Source organism: Chinchilla lanigera, unplaced genomic scaffold (assembly GCF_000276665.1).
Source record: "Chinchilla lanigera isolate Chin_1 unplaced genomic scaffold, ChiLan1.0 scaffold00070, whole genome shotgun sequence".
Taxonomy (NCBI): Eukaryota; Metazoa; Chordata; class Mammalia; order Rodentia; family Chinchillidae; genus Chinchilla; species Chinchilla lanigera.
The window spans coordinates 8,880,726-8,902,658 of NW_004955471.1; the positions used below are offsets into that span (position 1 = coordinate 8,880,726).

The 21,933-nt window shown below is 38.8% G+C and overlaps 1 protein-coding gene across 6 annotated transcripts in view; it reads right to left on the reverse strand.

The window, feature by feature from the left end:
• Positions 1-21,933, reverse strand: part of Rxfp1 (relaxin/insulin-like family peptide receptor 1) — a 102,111-nt gene that overhangs the window by 19,820 nt on the left and 60,358 nt on the right. For 3 of the 6 annotated variants that reach the window (XM_013522860.1, XM_005400936.2, XM_005400938.2), the window contains 5 exons: positions 15,749-15,820; positions 12,583-12,654; positions 9,916-9,987; positions 9,755-9,826; positions 9,112-9,186 (listed from right to left, as the gene is read on the reverse strand). In XM_013522860.1, coding sequence (XP_013378314.1) covers positions 9,112-9,186; positions 9,755-9,826; positions 9,916-9,987; positions 12,583-12,654; positions 15,749-15,820 — 363 coding nt within the window. The remainder of the gene's footprint in view (positions 1-9,111; positions 9,187-9,754; positions 9,827-9,915; positions 9,988-12,582; positions 12,655-15,748; positions 15,821-21,933) is intronic. The other 3 variants (XM_013522859.1, XM_005400937.2, XM_013522861.1) reach the window with 3 other exon arrangements.

Here is a 21,933-nt window from a genome sequence, read left to right on the forward strand (position 1 = left end):
TCAGTGTGTCCCAGCTTGGTGTGCCAGTGGCCTTGTGGCCGGAGCTACTCCAGAAAAGTGTGAGTCAAGTACGAGCACACAAGTGTTGCAACTACAAAACTGTGTAAGGAAAACATGGGTAGCATTGACGGAAATGCCTAAGTTCTGGTGGCAGAGTCAGTTTTATTTTGGGCATTATATTAAAAATAGACCCTGACAAAAAAATAGATATAGAAGGTCTGAAAAGTCATGATAAAGGGATCTAAAAATCAGGTTAATTGAAGGAAAGGATGTATTTATAATGAGAGAGACATACAGAGAGAGACACACACACACACAGAGAGACAGAGAGAGAGACAGAGAACGCAGAGAGAGTCAGAGACAGAGAGAGATGGGGGAAGACATAATGAGACAGCATAAATCAGGCTGTAAAATGTAGCAGAGTTTCTCTATGCTTCATCCACATATAAAATTAGATTTGCTGGTTGAAAGACACAACCTATTTCAAATTGAAGCTCGGCCTCCCAAGCAAAGTATAGTGTTGAGAGAATGAACTTATTGTTGTAAGCATTTGACAAAGGTGGTAGATGATATCTTGATAATTTTATAGCCAAGATTTCTGTATTACATACAATGGTGAAGTAGAGTAAGAAATCTCGATTCCAGATCACACTTCTAAAGCATCATTTTTGTTATTTTACGAAATGGGAACTAAGTGCTTCTACCACTACATATAGCGCTACTTCTTTGGCACTGACTTTGGTCTGTCACAGGGGGTGACATCCATGACAGGGACAGTTACTTCTTTTACCTGTTATTGCTAACAGTTACCACAAATCTACCACCAGGTGGTGATGCTCTCTCAGGTTTCACAGACCACTCTCAAGAGTTTAGCTACTTTGCTTCCTATTAAGCTGGAAAAATGTTTAGTAGTGCTAATTTGCTATCTGTAAAAATCAGTAGTAGGCACAAATGAGGGTCTTTTGATTACATCATTTGCTTAATTTAATTTCGCTTTAACCTTTGGTTGTGAATTCTCTTCAACTTTCTAATATTTAAGTCCTTGATGCACAGGAATTTGGTTTGTAGAACACACAGTAACCAAGGAAACAGTAACAACAACAACAATAACAGCAAAGCCGAAACTACTCGGCTAGTTCCCCAGCACCACGCCCTAAGAGACCCGATGTCTCTCCTGTTGCGCGTCTAGACCACCAGCTTCTCACTGAAGAGCCTCTGAGCTTCATTTTCCCTTCCTACCTGGCAGAACTGCAAATAAAGTTTTCAACACAACAAAACCAGAAACCATCCAAGATCTGGGCGGCTCCCTTCAACTTCCTGTCCTTCTCCTACGTCACTTGGATACAGGCACCTCTTCATTCCCCTCTCTCTGTTTCCTTCCTTACCTTTCATTTACACATTCTGGCTTCTGCTTCATAGGAGAAATTAGGATGAGGAGGGAGGAAAAGCTCTCGACTTCTCTGCCCAGCTACAAACTTACCTGTCTAGACAGCTGGTCTCTTTCTGGTGCCAGAGGAGAGGTGGCCCTCTTCCTGCTCTAGGCCACACTCTCTGTCTGTGTTCTTGAGTTTGGTTTGTGTATGTGTATGCCCTAAAATATACGGTCAGTTTTGGTGAGTATGTTTTGCTTTCAACATTATATCTACTAGGATTACTTGCAGGTGCATAAAACAGAAGAAAGTTGACCAGAGTAGCACAAATATACTGTCTTTTTTTTTTTTTTTTCAAAGAAAAAATTAGAGTTAAGCAGTCCAGGGCTGGTATAGTAGTTTTGCAAAGTTGTTAGAAACTCAGCCCTTGTTCTAATGTCTTATCTTTGAGGTCTTCATTAAAGTTTTAACTATTGTGTTCATTTTTGTTACCTGGAAGAGGAAGAAAAAGGGATTAACTGCTTTCTCTTTAAGGGAAGCTTCCAGAAATTCCACTCACCTCTTCTACCTCCTTGGAAGATAGATTTGTGGAGATTCAGGGAAATCTGAGAATATAATGATTTAGCCAGGCACATTACTGTCTTAAATGTAAAAGTTTTGGTATTGTAAGAAGACTTGTGCTTGGATATTGACCAATGTGACTTAACTTATTAATTATGTGTTTTATTTCTCCCTATCTTTGCTTGGATGTGTTTGATCTTTCACCGACTGAGAGGTGGTTGGTAGATTATTATGTCTCACTGCTTGTTATGTATGCCTACACATCCCTTTGTGTTTTCTGCTATATGAATCCATTTGGTGCAAGTGTGTTCCTAACACAATACCTCTCACTGGAAGTTGCAGTGAAGCCATGGAAGTGTCGCTGCCATTTGATATTACGCGTCACTCCAGAGCCCGCAGGCTGAGGGCTTGGTCCTGAGAGTGGTGTGTTGAGGAGACAGATGTCAGGAGGCGGGGCTTAGCAGAGGTCCTTCGGTCCTTGGCACCGTGACCCAAGCATGTGGTGGGACCCTAGTCCTTCCCCTGTCCTCTCCTTTGCTCCCTGGCTGGTGACATTGGTGATTTTGTCGTTTTGCTCACCAGACCTTCCTGCCACGATGAGCTGCCTCAGTGCTGCAGTAGGGCCAACTGATCATGGCTGAAACCTCCAACATGATGAGCCACAGTATCCTTTTCTCTTTATAATTCTATCAGGTGTTCTGTTGCCATGACAGAAAGCTGACTAACACGAGTGTCTTCATTTGTGTTCAAAGCAAGTTGGCCAGGATTTCAGCTACATAGGTAGATATAGTACCTGTGCTGTTTGTTTGTATTCACAAGGTGTATTTTAAAATCTGTGTGTATTTACAGTGTACAGGAGGATGTTTTGGCACATTATACACATTAAGGAGTGGTAAATCAAAGTAACATCTCCATTACCCCACCTTTGTATGTTTTGTAGTGAAAACATGTAAAATCTATTCCAGCATTTTTTAGGTGCGCAGGACATGGTGATGAACTCGAGGCCCCACGGTGTACAACAGATCTCCTGCACTTATTCTTGTCTAACCCAGCTTTTTCACCCTGTTACTAGCATTTCTCCATCTCACAGCCAAATCCTCACCCCAGCGCCAGACAACCACTGATCCACTCCCTGCTTTTATGAGTGTGAGTGTTTTGGATTCCACTCCTAAGCCAGATCATTTAGTACACGTGTTTCTGTATCCAGTTCATTCACAGAGCCTGATGTCCTCTGGGTTCGTCCACATGGTCGCAAATGGCAAGATCTCCTTTTGTACGGCTGAAGGAATGGCATGGCGCCATGCACCACATTTTCTTTATCTGCTCATCAGTGGATGGATGAGCACTTAGCTTCCATTTCTTGGCTATTGTGAGTCGTGCTGCAGTGAACAGGAGCGTGCAGGTATCTCCCTGACATCCGGCCTTTACTTCCCTTGGATATGTATCCAGAGTAGAGTTCCTGGGACATACAGTGGTTTACTTTTAGTTTTTTGAGAAACCTTCATACTGTTTTCCATAATGGTTCACTAATTTACACTGCCACCAACTTACTATACTAACAGGGTCTAAGGGTTGCTCTCTTTTCTCCACTTGTGTTAACACTTGTTATCTATTCTTCTTGATAAAAGCCACTGTGAGAGTTGAGAGGAAATATCTTATGCTGGTTTTAATTTTCATTATTTTGATGATTAGCAATGTGAAGCTTTTTTCCTTTTCATAAACCTGCTGGCCATTTGTGTCTTCTTTTGAGAAACAGCCATTCAAGTCCTTTGCCAGAAGCAGTAACTAATCTAGTTGGCCTTAGTTCACTACTTCAAAATACTCTAAATACTATTATAAGGTCACGATCGGTGACTAAAGCCTATAATCCCAGCACTCTGGGAGGCTGAGGAGAGAGGATCACAAATTTGAGCCCCAGCCTGGGCCACTCAGCAGTAATTTAGTGAGACCTATCTCAAAACAAACAAACAAACAAACAAACACAAAACAAACTACAAAAACAGTCTAGCCCACCCAAATCAAAACAAAAAAACAAAGAAATAAACACCACCAAAACAAAGAGGTCTGCAGATACGGCTCAGTGTGGAGGCCCTGGATTTAGTTCTCCCTGCTGAAAATATAAAACAAACAAACAAAAATCCCCAAACAAAAGCACAGTTAACACACTATTATATTGTGCATTTAAAAAAAAAGCTTTCACAATATGTTTTTAAAATTATTTTTTCTGGATAAGAAAGTTTGTATAGTCTATTGATTACCTCTACAATAACTTTATCCAGTGTGATATACCCTTTCTCTCTTTTGATAAGAGCATTTAAGAGTTAGAGGGAAGGAAAAGAAGGAGGTTGAAAAAAGGAACTGTGATGTTCCATGCATAAACACCAACTCCATACAGGGAGGGCAAATGTAAATGTCATGTACTGTGAACAAGTACACACACGCATGCATGCACAGACACATGGAAGGGGCTCAAGAGATGGATAGAGGGGGAGCAGGGAAGAGAAAGGAGATAAAAAAGAAATAAATTATACTATGTACACATCCCAGCCTCACATGAGGAATATAAACACTACACATGTCCTGCAGCATGAGGAATATAAACACTACACATGTACTACACATGTCCTGCAGCAAATTAAAAAAAAAAGAAATGATGAAATTAGGGCTGGGGATAGAGCTCAGGAGAAGAGAGCTTGCTTAGCATGTATAAGACTGTGGGTTAACTTTACAGCACCAGCAAAAGAAGAAAAAGAAAAGGAAATAAATATATTGTCTTTCTTTCTGCTCTTCTACCTCTCTTGTACTATACTTGCCAATTACTTGCTATTTATTAGGGTTCAGTTTAAGAAGATCAAATGGTTAGGGGGAGAGGAAGAAGACGTAAAAAGAATTAAGACGTGTTCTGCACACGCACTAACTCCTCATGATGAGTGGAATCTTTCTGTACTGCAAACATGTCTCAAAAAAATACAGAAGAATAAATCATCTACTTATCTAAATAACTGTCTACCACCTATCACTGACGTGTCGATACATTGATTTTGTTGGCTTTCAATATTATCTCTTGATTCCTAGCTATTTATTTTTACAGTTCTGTGATTTTTGCTCCATGCATTTTGAAACTGTTTACTTATTTAAGATTATTATGTCTTCTTGCTCAATGGCTCTTTTATCTTTACATGATATTCCTCATTACGCTCAATGTTCTGAACTCTACTTCTCCCAATATTAATGCTGACCTTTAGTCTTCTTTTAAAAATGAGAATTGCATATTTTACCTTTTTCTATTTGTCTGGTTGCCTTAAGGAATTCTATCTTTGGCCTTTACTGGTTTGAGTATGGCCCATCTTATTTCTTTTCTCCTACTCTGCTTGGGTTTTTCTGAGGTTCTCAGATTTCTGGAATGTTGTACTATGTTAATTTTTGAAAATTCTTGACTATTATTTCCTTACATATTTCTTCTCTGCTGTTCTTCCTTCTCTGTGACTCCACTTACGTTTTGGTTAGACCGTTCTACATTATCCCACAGTGTTGGAATCTGTTCTGTCTTTATTTTACTATCTTTTCTCTTCATTTTAGTTGAAAGCTTTCTTTTGGCTGATTTTCAAAGTTAGTGATTGTCCCTCCATTGTATTCAGTCAGCTGCTAAGTCTGTTGAAGTAATCTTTGGATTCAGTTGTACCCTGAAAGTTATTTAGAAAGTTATTTAGAAAGTTATTTAGAAAGTAATCTTTGATGACATTTTCCATATGTTCAAGCATATTGTCCCAATTTTCCACTGCATTGCTTTACTTACTGATCATGAGTCCTTGCCTAAAATTCATAACATCTGATCAATTACCAGATCTACTTCTGTTGATTACTTTATAAAGAACTTCGGTTTGGTTTTTGGAGGTGGGGTTTCCTTATTCCCAGAACCCCCTTCTGTAAGTGCTACCATTTGGAGAGTGTCCCCAAGCCCATGTGTTAAGAGCTTGGTCACCTTTCACGGGCAGGGCCTAGCTGGAGGAAGTCGAGTCAGTGAAAGAGCAGCCTTTGATGGAGATATTGGCACTTTGGTCCCTCCTCCTGGTCTCCTTTTCTCCCCTGGCCACCATGAGGTGAGCAGCTTTGCTCTCCCACAAGCTCCCCACTGTGATGTGTCTACCTCACCACAGACCCCAGAGAAATGGAGTCAACTGAACATAGACTGAAACCTCTGACACCGTAAGCCAAATAAAACTTCCTCTTAAGTTGATTCTCTCAAGTATTTTGTCACAGTTAAGGGAAGCTGACTAACACAGTGTCCTGTCCCAACATAAGACAGCTCCACTCACTGCTTTGTATCAGTGTAGGGCCTGGACTGGAGAGAGACCAAAGTGCTCTAGTTTCTCCCTCTCCTCTGGAAACAATACATCATTTCCTGGTGCCTGGGCACAGAAAGACTTCCTGTCCTTCTGAAGTGCTTTTGCTTCTGGAGAAGGAGCAGCCTAGGGAAGAAGATCTTACATCTATGTGTCCCTGGTTTCATCAACTCTGAGTTCTTCAGATACTGGATGGCAGTGAAAACCAGCCTGTTGTGAGAACTGACTTCCCTTGAAAGCAGGGTACCCAGTTACTGTTTTCTTCTTTGCTCTTACAACAACCCACTCTTCCCCTGTGCCCTATCAAAGGTGAAGTATTCTATATGTCTCATTTCACTTTTTCACACCCTAGAATTGCATTTACTTGATTGTTTTACAATTGTAGCTCTCCGGTAGCCTCCAGAAAATTAGAATTTTGTAGATTTTAAAGCTCTTTTTCATTGGCAGAGAAGGAGCAAGGTGGTCATTTGGTTTTCTATATTCTAAGCCCAGTATCATTGACATGGAGTTATAATATTTCCATGTATTCTTCTCTGTAATTCATATTATGTTCTTGGAGTTCTTGGAGTTGTGCCATGTTAATTCAAGTAATACTAGTTTATTCATTTTCACTTCTCTCTTTCTATCTCTCTCTTTCTCTGTGTAGTACTTTATTTTCCATCTTTTTTCTATGTCTTTCAGTACCGTGCTCTGTCATTTATTCTTATTGACTATCATTTAACCCTATTTTCAAATTCTTTATATTGGCTTCTGCTTCCAACAAATAAACTTGCTTAGTTTCATCTCAAAATGCAAGTTGACTTTCTTGACTTTTAATTCATCTTTGGTTACTGTCCTATGTTTATCTGCATATTTACCATTTACATGTTTTTCTTTTACATGTTCCAACTTTTATTATGGTGTTTATAATTATTTTATTGCTTTGAAAGAACTATGGTTGAAGAGTTAATCTATTGTCTGTCATATGCCTTGCAATCTCTTAAGGTATTTTGACTTCCTATTTATGTGTATTTTCCCTGAAATCAGAGTTAAAAATCTTTTTTTGTTAACAAATCTATCAAATTTTCTAGTTTGTTGTTTACTACACGAAAGTTAGTAAATGCAATTTAAAACTAAATGCAATTAGTTTTTAAAGATATGAATACTTATAAAGCAAAGTGTTACTACTGGCGTTAAAAGTGGAATAATGTTATCAAAAATATACATGGAGTCAGTTGATTTCTGATAGCTAAAATTTACAGATAATAACATCATATTTTTGAAAGCCCATCTAGTAATAAATATTACTCATTTTTATGTGATGTGTGTTACATATTTTGCTATTTATTTTAAAAAGGAAAGGAAAGCCATGCTTGATGCTACATGCTTCTAATTCCAACACCCTGGGAGGCTGAAGCAGAATGACCACAAGTTTGAGCCTCACCTGGGCAATTCAGCAACAAAGTGAGACTCTTTCTCAAAATAGTAAATGAAAACAGGCCTGAGATATAGCTCAGTGGGAAGGCCTTGGGCTCAATACCCAGTAACTGGAGAAAAGGTAAAGGATTTATTATTATATTGCATAATACCTCTAAAATTGGTCTTGGACTCAATGTATACATTTTTAATTGCTAATTTACTGTATCTATGTAAATATTGGTCAGTTGTACTTCATGAGTAAGTTAGCATTAATTACCATGTAATATCTATTAAAATAATCCTTTGTGCCAAAATTCAATTACAATGAAAGATATTGAATTAGTTTGCCATTTTACTTATGACTTTAGCTTGTCATTAATGTTTAATACAGTACGAAACTGTCACACTACAGTGCTCCTGGATTTAATGTTTTGAGATGTTTGTTTTTTCCCTGAGGAATCCCAAATTAATATACTTTGAGTCAGTAGTTTTGCTTTTCATGGCATTTCTCACTTCTACTTTATCATCAAGTTGATATTGTTGCTTCCTACCATCCTACAGGCATTGTTGCTGATTGCTTGTGTCATCTTCTTAATTTGACAAATCTCATCTGTGGTGAGTGTAGAAACCAAAGCACAAACCTTTGAAAAATTCTGATAAAATAACAGGCACAACGAATTTTCATGTGATGCTGATATGTGGTTTATTGACTGAACTTTTAAATAATTATCTTGATTAAAGTTTCTTTACTCTTTACCTATATTCTAAAGGTAAAATTTACTAGAAAAATGAATTCTGAAAAGTGAAATGGTATTTTTGTGACAAGAAAGGCTTCTTTGTAAAAAAAAAATTCCAGGGAATATATTGTACTGTGGTTAGTCTTTAGAGAAAGTACTGATTATCACATTTCCATTTTTCAGAATCTAGGAATGAAATGAAAATGACTTAGTCCTTCTGTACCAATTTAATTGGCAGGGGGCAGGGGAGGAATGTCTTATAGATCTGGTGGCATCTCCTCTCTTTTCCTTCTTCTTGGTTCCAAAGAATTTTTGAGATATTTTATTTTGGTGAGAATTTGGAGAATTTAATTTCCTATGGAAATGTAGTAAAGTAACTAAAAATAATGTGATATGAAGCCAAGCACACAGCACACATCTAGAATCCTAGCGCTCTGGGATATCGAGGCAGGGGAATCCCAAGTTGAAGTCTAGCCTGTGTAATTTAGTGAATTTGTGAGACCCTTCCTCAAAACAAAACAAACAAAAAGGGCTAGGGAGGTGGCTTACTGTGAAGCCTTAGGTTCAATCCACAGTGCTGAAAACAAATGTGATATAAAACTAACAACCTATTATATGAAAAGCCCTAATATCTGAAATAAATTAGGCAAAACCAGAACATCTAGCTGACTTCTTAGAAAGTATTTATGTACAACAACTTACAGCCAGTGTAGTCTTGGCATGTGCTGACAGAGAGGTTTATCAGGCAAATGTGTGAGGACGTTGTTCATCAGCACCCTGTGAAGGAGAAGAAGCCCCAGGGTCACATTATTCTGGTTCCTTTGCCATCCTACGTAAAACACACTATTATCAGTCTTCGTACGAAACCAAGCCAAACCACTAAGGGAGATACCTTCTCTTTGCCAGTTTCTTTCTGCATGTCCTACTGTATGAAGGTGCTTGATAGTACAATGTCCAAAAGAGGAAACAGGGATGTTGGTACCTGACCCACCAAAAGTGGGCCATGAAAAGCAGATGAATTTACCTGGTTGCTTTCTGTGCCAATAATAATAATTTCTTTTGCCAGTAATACACGACAGTAATGTGTTCATAAGGGAATTTCAATAAAATGCATAGTGACATGACATGCAGTTTTGACGGGCTGACTTTCTAGAAGGCAGAAAATCTTATAAAAATGTTAGAATTGAAAATAGCCTTAGAGAGAATGATGAAGAGATGGTTTTTCATTCAAAAATTCTTTTAGGAGCTTTAATAGTTCCAAATTTAATGTGTTTATGCTTAAAGCATTCATTTTTATTCATGCCTTTCCTTTCCATGGAAACGTTTGGTTTAATTTAGTACTTACAAGAGAATAAGAGAATTTAGGCCATAAAACGTTAGTGGGGAAATTCGACTGAGGTGATTATCTTCCATTATCCTGCCAGCCAGAAGAAAAAAATGGATTCACTTATATATTTTTAGAATGTAAGGGCTAATATTGTAAAATGGCATATGAATTACACATACAGCCATTCGAGCCTGTGGAGATCTTCAAAAACACCGGGCTTCAGGAAGGTTATTCTGTTATGACTGAGATACCTAGAAAAGGAGAGGTAGCTACCATAAATTTTTACCTTTTTGATGTCTGCAATAAAGAAAGTAAAAATAATCATTCATCCTAAATTTTCTTGTATGCCATTCTCATCATACGACTTTCTCTTCCTTCGAGGCTTTAAGAGTTCCTATCTGAAAGCTTATCTTAAAGCCTACATCACCTCTAGCTTTTACTTTTCCCAAAATTAATGATATAATTAATCAACTTATGTCTTCTTTGATTTATTCATTTATTTATCAAGTTGTTTTGAGTTGTTACTCTATGGCTGTGTTGGTTTGGGTAAGTGGGCCTCAAGTGGTCTGGGCCAAAGGCTCTGATTCCAGGATGGCACTGCTGAGAGGTGCTGCGGACCTTCCAAAATGGGGCTTTGAGGGAGGGAGGTCCTTCAGTTACCAGGAAGGGATGCCCTTGAGAGACACCTTGGCATCCCAGCTTCTTCCTGATCCTCTTTGTTGCTCCCTGAACTTGATGTGAGTGGCTTTGCTCTAACCCATGCTCCCTGCCAGCAGGCATTTGGCAACAGGACCAAAGGATCACGGACTGGAAATTCCACAACTGTGACCCAAGGTCAAATTTTTGCTGCATAAGTCAATTGTCTCGGGTGTGTCATTGTAGTGACAGAAAGCTGACTAACACAATGGCATTGTGTAGACCATATCATCCTGCTTCTTGGTGGACTCTGAATCTTGAAGAGAGACAGGAGAGGATGTGAAACATACAGGAAGCAGAGGGAAGTGCTTAATGATCTTTGCTCTGACAGTGCAGAGTTCCAAGCACCTGCTTTTCCAGGTGTAGGGATTACTGAGCTTCTCCCTGGAGTTGGCAAATATGAGAAGAGAGAATGGAGTTCTCTCTTAGATAAATTATTGGGTTCACACAAACACTCACCAGAGAATGTGCAGAAGTTATATTAGGCAGAGGAAATAGCTTATGATCTAGAAACTGGGAATTTGATTGTTATGGTTTATATCTGAATGTCCTCCCAAAGCCTCATGCAGTCATGGTGTGGGCTTCTAGAGTTTACGATTGATTCATGGTCCAATATTGGAATTATGGATGTGAGTGCTACACTTGCCCTGGGGAGGGTAGTTTGCATACAGTGTAAGGGAGAGAAAGAGGCTTGCTCTTCTAGCCACCAGTCCTCCCTTTTGCTCTTGTTGCTTTTGCTATCTTCTGCCACCATGAACTGTTGCCCTCTGCCGTGTGCCACTCTGCCTTGGAGCCAGCTGAGTATGGACTGAAACCTACACAAACTGTAAGCTAAATAAGCCTTTCCTTTCTTAATTTTGTGTGTCAGGTATTTTGTCTCAGCAACGAGAAAAAGGTAACCAAGACACTAATGGAGTGAGTTTTTTAAGGGAGTTAGGACGGACAATGGAGGAAGAATAACAACAAACGGACAGAAATGGCAAGGCAGGAAGTTACTTATGTAATTTTTGGTTACATTTCCTTCTGGTTATTTTTTCTAGGAGACTATTTGGTAGAACTCAATGGCAATAGCAACCTTATTCACAACAGCAAGATATGGGTGGGTAAACAGACATGGTGCACACCGTCAGTGGAATATCAGTCAGCCCTACAAAGGGGAGGGTCCCACATGTACCACGTAGGGACAACACTGATGACACTGTGCTTTGTGAACTAAGCCAGACACAAATGGACGAATAGTCTATGATTCCATGTGCATGAATCGCATAGACTCATCCATTGATAGGAACAGGAAGTAGGATGGTAGTTTCCAGGGCCCAAAGGGAAGCGAAATGGTAAGTTATTGCTTAGCAGGTGTGGAGCTTCTGCTGAGGAAGCTGAGAATGTTCTGGAGGAAGACAGTAGTGAGAGTTGCAAAACAATATCCATTTACTTAATTCCACTGAACTCTACATTTACAATGGTTATAGTGGTAAATTTTACATTATGTATGTGTCACCACAGTAAAAACCCTTTTCTTTTACAGGGCTTTGTATATTTCTAAAAGTGTGACATGTAGTGTAATAGGAGTAACCAAAGGCTGGTGGTGCAGCTCAGTGGTAGAGTATGTGCTTAGCGTGTGTGAGAGCCAAGGTTCACCCCCAGCACCAAAACCCAGAAATGAACAAAGAAAAACCCTGAACAACTGGGGAAGTCTTTGTTTTTTTCTTCTTTTTCTTTATAAATATATCACCAAGCTTTCTTACTTCAACTGAGTTCACTCAACCATCACTCCGATCGCTATGGCTGACACACACTGAGTTCTCCCTGTGTGCTATGCTCAGCATCCTGAGAGCTTCCTAAGGAAGGTTTCTCATTTGCCCCCTACAGTAACCCTGAGAGAGGTACTGCTGTAATTTGTATCTTGCAGTAGAGGGAGTTAACACTTAAAAAAGAACATAAACTGGCAGGGATCCCTCACCTAGAGAGTGATTCTATCTGGACCCAGACTGAAGCCCATCTGCCTCTAGTCCCGTGTCTGAGCCCAGGGTTGCCCTGTCCCCGCACCGCTCTTGCGCCTCTCCTTGCACTATTGAGGACTGGACCAGACCAGAACGGTCAGGCTGGCAGCATGTCCTGGTAGGGGCACATCCGTTAGCACTGGTACTTACAGTTTATTAAGGTTGTGCAATCCTCTGAAAGCAAAGGTGGATACAGATCGAATCTGGTTGTTTTGCAGGTACCTGTGAAAATGATTATTCAAAAAGAAAACAATGGAGCAGAGTTTCAGTTTTGGCGGATGGAAGAGCGCTGTGGACAAATGTGGCAATGCTAGTTTGACAATGTGAATGGTCCTAACGCCTCCGATCAGACACTCCAAAATGGTCAAGCACGTACTTTGTATGTTATGTGTATTTTACCAAAATTGAAAAATGATAAACATAGTGAGACAATTTAGTGAAGCTTTACATCATGCCATCTACTTTGCTGTGAAATTCATATATGCTTAGCTAGTTTTTATTTAGAATTTCTAGTTATTTTGGGCACAAATAATAGTAAAAATATACAGTTTGAGTTTTCTAAGAGTAAAACTTTAATGCATAGTAAAGCACTCACTGACCAGACAAGCCTAGAAACCACACTTTTCAACATTTCCAGTTACTGTTATTCAAATTTGTAAGAACTCAACATAGTACTGGTAAAATTACAAGTACATGACATTTTTAATGTCACCAACTATATTCCATGTTCACCACAAACCTATGATACCTCAAACCTTCGTTCACAAAGTGTTTGAGGCCCTTCATAAGGAATATACCTTGTGACAAAAGGGAGAAATTCAAATTTAAAAAATCAAAACTGGAAAAATTTAGATTGGAATTGAATGTCAAAATAAGAATGCAGACTTACAGAGATCACTGAAGGTAATTTTGACCTTAAGGTAACTGGAGGTCAAAGGACAAAGGTACCAGAATATAACATATTTAATCACATGTAAAGCTTTACGTTGCAATGTGTACATGTCCTAAGTGAAGGGTGTTTGCCTTTTTGTTGAAAATTCATGACATCTTTGTTCTTTAGAGTGCCCTGAACTTATATATAGCTTATTATAAATCTTAGGAGCAATAAGGGAGAAATCAGTATGAATGATCTTTCTGTTAATTAAAAATTTTGACTAAGAGACTCCCTATTGCTCAGCATGCAAAAAGACCTAGATTTGATTGTAAAACATTATTATAAAAATTATTATGCTCCTGACAATTTCACATAGCATGTATGGACTCACTTATATAGTAAGCAATGCGTTTTCCTCAAAACATTATTATAAAAATTATTATGCTCCTGACAATTTCACATAGCGTGTATGGACTCACTTATATAGTAAGTAATGCGTTTTCCTCGCTAATACACACAAGAAGTTACATATTTATTTGCTAAGTTTTACAAGGATTGACTAAGCAATAGATTATATTGCCTAGAGGTTAGATTCCAATTACATTCCTTTTTGTTATTAGGCTATTTTGATCATTTTATTTCTTGGAACAAAGTAGCTGTTCAAGAATTTATTCATAAATGAATAAATAATTACGTGTGTAAACATCTTATTGTCTCCCTACTGTAAGAAACTGAAAGAGTAAATAAGATCCAAAATCTACAGTAGATACTGTGAAAGGGAAAGAAACTGCTCAAAAGGAAAGAACAACTGGGATGAGGGAAAGGAGAAAAGAAGGAAGGGAAAAGAAAAGGTAAAAAATATATATATATACACAGAAGATAGCTAAGATAGTTATATTACTAATTTCTTTTACTTCACTGAGGGGAATGGTTTGTGCTTATATTGTTTGATCAGTCTTGCATGCCTATATCTTATAATGTGAGCAACTAGTTTAAGATAACAGTATGCAATATATCAACTGTTATTAATTTCCTATTATCTTGTTTTGAAATTCTGTATCATTGTTCTTCTTGCTTTTTTCTCTTTAAAAAACTTAAAAATAAAAACAGAATTTATTCAATGTTTGACATGAAAAATTGCTAAACAACTGTGTTATATGAACTTGAATTCTGATATTTAGATTTGTGGTCTAACATCTTTTAAGCATGTGGACATAAGGTGGTGCTATAGGTTAGAAAAATTCTTTAGACTCCAAAAGTCAGAAAAACATAGTGAGGAAGTACCCCCTTGAAGTTTTTGCAGCAGGCACATTTTTGAAAAGATATCTATTGATTGATATGCGTTCAAAATTAGTTCTGAAGAGCCATTTTTGTGAGACTTCTAATTTCTCAAATCCAAAATATATTTTTTTGCAGATTTTCTGTGTTTTCAGGACATTTCATGTTCTGTTTCCATGTGCTAGCTTAAAAATATGCGCATGTATGTTAATATATCGGTTTCCCTAGTGTTAAACCCAAACTAAAACCTCCAAATCCTGTGTGTCATTTTGGTGTTTCTGCTCACTGCTGTAACCTTTCCTGAGGCCAAGATCAAACTTATCCCAGCAGCCAGGTGGGAAAACGGAACTCCGTCCCCCAAAAAACATGCTCAGAGGGTACAAACCACAGTGACCGGCTGTTTCAAGCAGAGACTAAATCTGTAAACACATGGAGGAAAAGTCTTCATTAGCTAATCTGCATGGTGAATCTGTAAAAGATCATTGAGTGTTTCTCTAAGACGGGCACTGAGAGTCCCCATGCCAGAGTGCTGGAGAGTGAAAAGCTCCTGAGTCCATATGCCTGTCCTGGAGAGTGTGGTAGACCAGCAGTCTGCAGCCTTTTTGGCACCAGGAACTGGTTTCCTGGAAGACATTTTTTCCGTGGATTGGTGGAGGGGATAGTTTTAGGATGATTCACAGGAGCAGGCAACCTAGATCCCGAGCATTTACAGTTCCCAGTAGGGTTCGAGCTCCACTGAGAATCTAATCTGACTGATTGATCTGACAGGAAGTGGAGCTGAGCCGTCAAGTCCAGTGATTGAGAGACTGTGAATACAGAGGGAGCTTGACTCCTCATCTAGCTCTCATCTGCTGCTGTGTAGAACAGTTCCTAACAGGTCACTGATGCCTAGGATTTACAAGCGATGTGATAGAGGATTTGCAGCACACATGCTGCAGCTCCTTTGGGGATTGGTACCTGAGTTTTCTAGAGTGCCTTCTGGAACTACTCAGAAAGAATGTAGCAAGGAGTCAGCTGTTAGCTGTTTATCTAACAACTAAATAATTACTGGGAAAGAGATTTGGTTTCAAGCAGTTGTACTGCTGGTCTCTAAAACAGCAGGAAGAAACAGATACACCAAAAAATACTTGTTAATTAAATACCAGGAATTAAAGTTTTTCTTACAGCTTCTGAAGATTGTGGTACTTCTTGAAGGCATTGGGAGCAAGTTTTCTCATGAAGTTCCGCTGAAGTGACCTGAAATGGAGGCAAGTTTGGTTCTTAAAGGCTTGTTCCATTTTCTTCAAATTACCACATGGATAATTACAAACTGTAGTTTCCCTAGCATTAGCTTTCAGCAAACATTTTTCTTCATGGTGCCACTCTGTAGATTTTGTATTATTGAATATACTCATGTTTCAAAATACTTTAGGTTACATTGTAAATTATAACAAATAGTTTAAAAATAAAATGTAGAGAAACAATTTTTAATTATTTTTTCTATTTTTATTTAATAAACTTTAGAAGACATCTGAGTTGTAAGAAACAATAAAAAGACTGGTTTTTGTTTAAAATGCATGCAAGGTCTTTGTTTTTAAATACTCCATTGCCTACATTCCACCACCTTGAAATTAATTATGAAAGATACCATCAATTGATGCCGATAGTTGAACTATCTTTACTGACTGAGTGATCTCATTAGTTTCTAGTAAGTTGTGTGGAAAGATCTTCCTGTGTATCATGATTTAATAAACACTTTGACACAGACCAGGTCCTCCTATTTGTGGTTGGAAAGGCCCCAGACTTTTAATTTTTTCCTATGAAAAGCATTACAATGTGGAAAATATATTAAGCAATAAAAATCTAAGAGCAATAGAGTTTGTGTCCCTCGCACAAACTACACATAACTTTCCCAGGTAAATTTTTTTAACTGTGAGAAGATTTAGATGAGCTCTCTAATAATATAATGATATTATTAACGTTATCATTATGACCTATGGTGGAGTAGATACTTATTGGTAAATGTCCAACAGACAACATTGTCTGGAGGTTAATTCAGGTAAAGACAGTGTCATACAATAGACCTACAATGTTTAAATTTTGGACTAATATTGCTTAAACATGGTAAGGAATCCTTCTTAAAGAAAGATAATGTTATGGTTTTTGTCTAGATGTTCCTGCAAAGCCTCATGTGGTCATAGGTGGAGCTTTTCAGAATTGGCTGGATCTAGAGTGTGTGATGCTGGAACTGATTCATGGTGCAATGGTAGGATTAAAGATGCCCCACCCTAGATGTGAGTGCTTCCCACCCAAAGTATGTGTAGCCTGGATAGGATATAAGGACAGAGAGAGGAGACCTTACTGTTATCCTTGTTAGTTGCTTGCTGATTTTGCTGCCTTCTGCCTGCCATGAACTGTGTCTCCTCTGCCATGCCACCCTGTCTTGGAGCAAGCCGATTACTAACTGAAACTTCTATAAATTATGAGCCAAATGAAACTTTCCTCCTTTAACGTTGGATGTCAGCTATTTTGTCTCAGCAATGAGAAAAGTAACTAACACAGATAACTCTTCTGAGTGTCCAGAAAACATTTGTGGATGTAATTTGAGAAACACTGTTCTAGAATCTAGAAGAGCATCCAGTCTCAATGGGGAGTGAGGATTGGTTTTTAGGAAGTAAAAAACCTCTACTTTTTAATGTATGAAGCATAAGAAGATGCACATTATACTTAAATATCAACGTTTCACATGAGAGCAAATGAAAGAAAAAATACCTAAAAATACCCTCAGGATGGAAGGACAATAAAAAGGTTAAAAATACTGTTCTAAATTATACATATTATATACTTGGTGGTTTTTTAAATTAAATACACACCCAAGGTCAATTATCTCTTGAAGTCACTCTCAGCTAACTGACAATCCCCGTTCTACTAATAATTCTTGGTTTATATCCCAGATCATACTTAATATCCTGTTTAGATGTTTGTCTTGTAGAAGGATAAATTATTAAACATTTGGATTTGATTTAAGACTCCAGATGAAATTTTTGTGTGCTATTAAAAATGTGTTCATTCATTCAGTCATTTCCTCAAAAACACGTTCCATGACTGTAGTTTGCACTTTGGAAGAAAAGACAGTATCGTTGCTTGTGACAGCCTTGCTCTCTCTCTCTCTCTCTTTCTCTCTCTCTCTCTCTCCGGATGGCAATGACATGGACCTATGCACAGAGACTTTTCTTCAGTATGAACACCTAAGATTTTAAATTCATTCTGGTTGATATTATCAGTCTTAGCTCATGCTATGGCCTATAACCTTTACATTCACTAGAGGGGGGAGAGAGGAGAAAGGAAGGAGATTTAAAAAAAGAAAGAAGCTGTGATAAGTGCAGGACATGCAACCATTCCCCAGGATGACTGTGAGCTGCAAGCATATAATGCTAAGATAAAAAATTAAAAGTTAAAAATAAAGTTCAATAAGCTTGGTTTCTCTCTGTTAAAATTTATTTCAAAAGTATATTTTTGGAGATTATTGCACTGTCAAATTTTGGAAAGTATATAAAAAACCATGGAGATTATGGTGTTGTCCTTTTGATATATGGATAGAAGCCCAGCGACTTGGCAAGGAATGTGATTAATATACTTAAAAGATGCAACAGAGATTCTGTGGAAGAGTGCAAGGGGTGGATGCTAATTGTACCTCAGTGGGGTGTGTGTTACCATCGTGGGAAAGGAGACTCATTTAAGGACTCACACATACTGTTTCTTAGAAAGCTGGATACTTATTAAAACAGAATGCCTAAGGTTTGTGGGCTACTTCTTTTTATGTGATCTACATATTTCCACAAATAGTATTTACAGTTTCATAATATCCCACTGAAATGCAGAGAGGTGATTATTATTTTCATTGATTAGGATAAATGAAAATACTTCTAAAATATAACAGATCTTACATTTTAAAATTTGGTATTTTAAGTTTGACTCTTCACATAATCCCATGTATATATAATGTGATAGAGAAACTGCCTCATTTTGTAAACCCTGTCAGAGATAGTCCTGATTTTAATAAAGAAAGCTCTTACTGTTGGATCTCATGGTCGCAGTGATTAAATTCTTGGATTTTAAAGGCAAATAAAGGTCATGTTTAGTGAGTTAAAATAATGTATACATATTCCTGTTTCTGCTTCTGGCTGTTTCATTCTTTAACATTTATGTGAAGTGTTTTCAATAAATTCAGTAATATTCCATTGGATTATTGGCTTGATACTTTACTTACATATGATTTAGTCCATTTTTGACATTTCATTGTAATAGTTCTAACTCAAACTTGACACAACTCAGTAATGAAATGTGATATTTAGTTTCTTAACGTATTTGATATAAAGCCTAGAGTGCATTTTTCCTATGGAATTGAACAAACAGACTGGGATAAAGTACGAAGCAGCTCTATAGACAAAAGTAAAAACAGACAACTGGAACCAAGTTGTTCAACCCAAAGTATAGAAGAATGCTACTCTTTTTTTTTTTTTTTTGTAGTATTAGTGAATAAATCCAGGACCTTCCCCATGGCAAGTGCTCTACCTCTGAGCTACTCCTAGCCCGGCCTACAAATGCCATCTGTAGTGGATTGACAGCTGGTGGTCAACTATAATCCCCAGCTGAACTGAGTAAGCGTGGTGCTGGGTGTGGGAGGCCCACCTGGGGACTGTTGTCAGCAGCATAAGAGGCAGAACTGGAGAAGAAGTTAGGCTTTTGGGAAGTAAAGAGGCTGTTGGGAGCTGAGAGGCTGTTGGAGCTGGTGGAAGCTGTAAGAAGCTGTTGGTTCTGTTGGAGGAGCTCGTCATGCTGGCCTTCCTGATGAACTTGGCTGTTTTCATCCTCTGAGTAGCTCAGAACTTTGTTGGCACTGAGAATAGCTTCGGTTCACTTTGGGGGAGCTCTGGTCCTCACTTACGCATCGCTTCCTGGCTCCAGAGGGGAAGATGGTGCACTGCCGGTCTCCTGGAGAAGCTTGCTGCACTGGCTTTCCTGGTGGGAATTCAGCCATCTTGATCATCGGAGGAGTTTGGGACCTCACTGTTGCTGAGGATGGCTGTGGTACCTTTCAGGGGAGCTCTGGTGCTTACTTTGTGCATCGCTTCCTGGCTCCAGTGCAGATCCCTCAGCCTGCTAGCACAGATCCTCTATCCCACTGGTACAGACTTCCTAGATTCCACCACTGAGCTTTGGGCCTTCCCAGCACAGATCCATGAAACAGGCCTGCATGAGATATTGTTATGGGCTCTGGGCCTCCAGCTGGACTTGTGGGAGGCATTGTTAGGAGCTCTAGGTCTGAAACTGGACTCCTGCAGGACATTATCACAGGATCCAGGCCCTCAGCTGGATTCTTGGTCTATAGTGTGTGGACAGATTTCCTGCACTCTCTTGTTTATCATTCTTGGGGTGACTGTTATAAATAATATTATAAAATATGTGTCCTATATTATATTGTTCCCTTGCAATTTCCCCCAAAACCACAACACCATCTTTTAACAAAGAATAAAGAAAATGTAGGCAAAAGCTTTTTAGCCTTATGCCTACATCTCCAAACGCCTACTGGAAATTCCCACTGAGTTACTTGGCAATCTCCAGTTGAAAAAAAAAAAAACAACTCACATCGGAGTCCTAATTGTCCCCACGTACTGTCACCAAGTGTCCTCATTCAGGATCAATTTGTTTCTGTGCAAAAAAACCTTGGAGTCACCTTTGACCCTTCCCTCCTTTTGCTTCCTTGTAGGCAACCATTGTGAGGATCTGGGCCCAGATTTTTTGTTTGTTTGCAGCACTGGGGATTGAACTTGGGGTCTCACACAGCCTGGCAAGCATGCTACCACTCAGTGACAGCCCTGGCCTGTTAAATGTTTTATTTTGAGACATTGTCTCACTCAGTTTCCCATGCTGGGCTCAAACTCACCATTCTCCTGCTTCAGCCTCGCAGTAGCTGGGTTTGCTGGCATGTGTCACCTTAGCTAGCTGTTTCATAAATACAAGACTGAAAACTGGAAGGTCAAAGGCCTCTGTGCATCTGTCTGCGTCTGCGTCTGCATCTGTGTCCATGTCTGCACTTGCACCTGTCTGTCTGTCTCTATCTCTGTCTCTGTCTCTATCTCTGTCTCTGTCTCTATCTCTGTCTCTGTCTCTGTCTCTGTCTCTGTCTCTGTCTCTATCTCTAACTCTATCTCTATCTACATATTGGGCCAAACAATTTTTTTAATTGAATGGAAATTAATTCAACTAAATAACTCACCGTTTGGGGGGGCGTGATCTTTCTGGGTCGTCATTGCCTTTTCCCCCTCCACCCCTCCAGCTTTCTCTCTGTTTCTCTTTTACACAGGATAAGTGAACTGAGAATGGATTCAAATCTTATTTGTGGGAAAGTGCACAATGGACTAGGCAGGGTCAGGGCATTCTTTGACTTGGATTTCTAGCAATTTGATATAAGCTGGTGGGGTGATGATTTTTTTCTAAAAATAGAGTGAAATTATTATAAGTTCATATATCTAGTATTTCCAATTAATTTCTTTGTGGGGAGAGGGCAGGGTCTTATTATATAGTTCATGCTGGCCTTGAACTCACTACTGTATGCAGCCCAGGTTGGCCTCAAACCTGCAGTGATCCTCCTGCCTCAGCCTCCTAAGTGCGGGGATGACGGGTGTGCACCACCATCCTCAGCCCCAGTTAAAATTCAAATCATGGAAACTTTCCACAGGACCTTAGTTTCTTTGGGTGATAATTATTTTTTCCTACTGGACTAATGCATATGGACAGAGGTGAGGGTGAAAGAGAGGACAGAGTGTGAGAGAGCTTCTCGTTTTCCCTGGCTCAGGTGGAATGTTACAAGCAAAGGTTTGTAGCTTCACCTCCCTATGTTCTCCCTTTAGGTTCCCAGGAAACTCCCTGAGCTCTGTGACTTTGAGGATACCTCTCTCTATACTCTGTGGCTTGATTTTCCACCCCTTGCTTGTCAAGCGTTTGAACTGTATGTGTTGCCTGCCCTCCCTTCGTGTGCTACTCCTCCTTTGGAAAAGGTAAGACTTGCTGACATTTGTAAACTCAAGAATTGCTTCCTTGTCTTCATTGACCCAAAAGTCAGAGCCATGAGACACTAGAACAACTGGATTAAAAAAAAAACTCAGAGAAATTTTAGATTAAAATAGTCATCTTTGTTGATCTCTTTTTAACAGTTTTGGTGAAGTGTATGTGTTTATGCTGTTAAAATCGGATTGAATCCAGGTTTGTACTACTGAAAACTTAGAACAACTAGTACTAGAAGTCAACAACTATTTATTATGAGAATCCTTCCTTTTCATATATAATTAATTACTTAGGAAAAACAC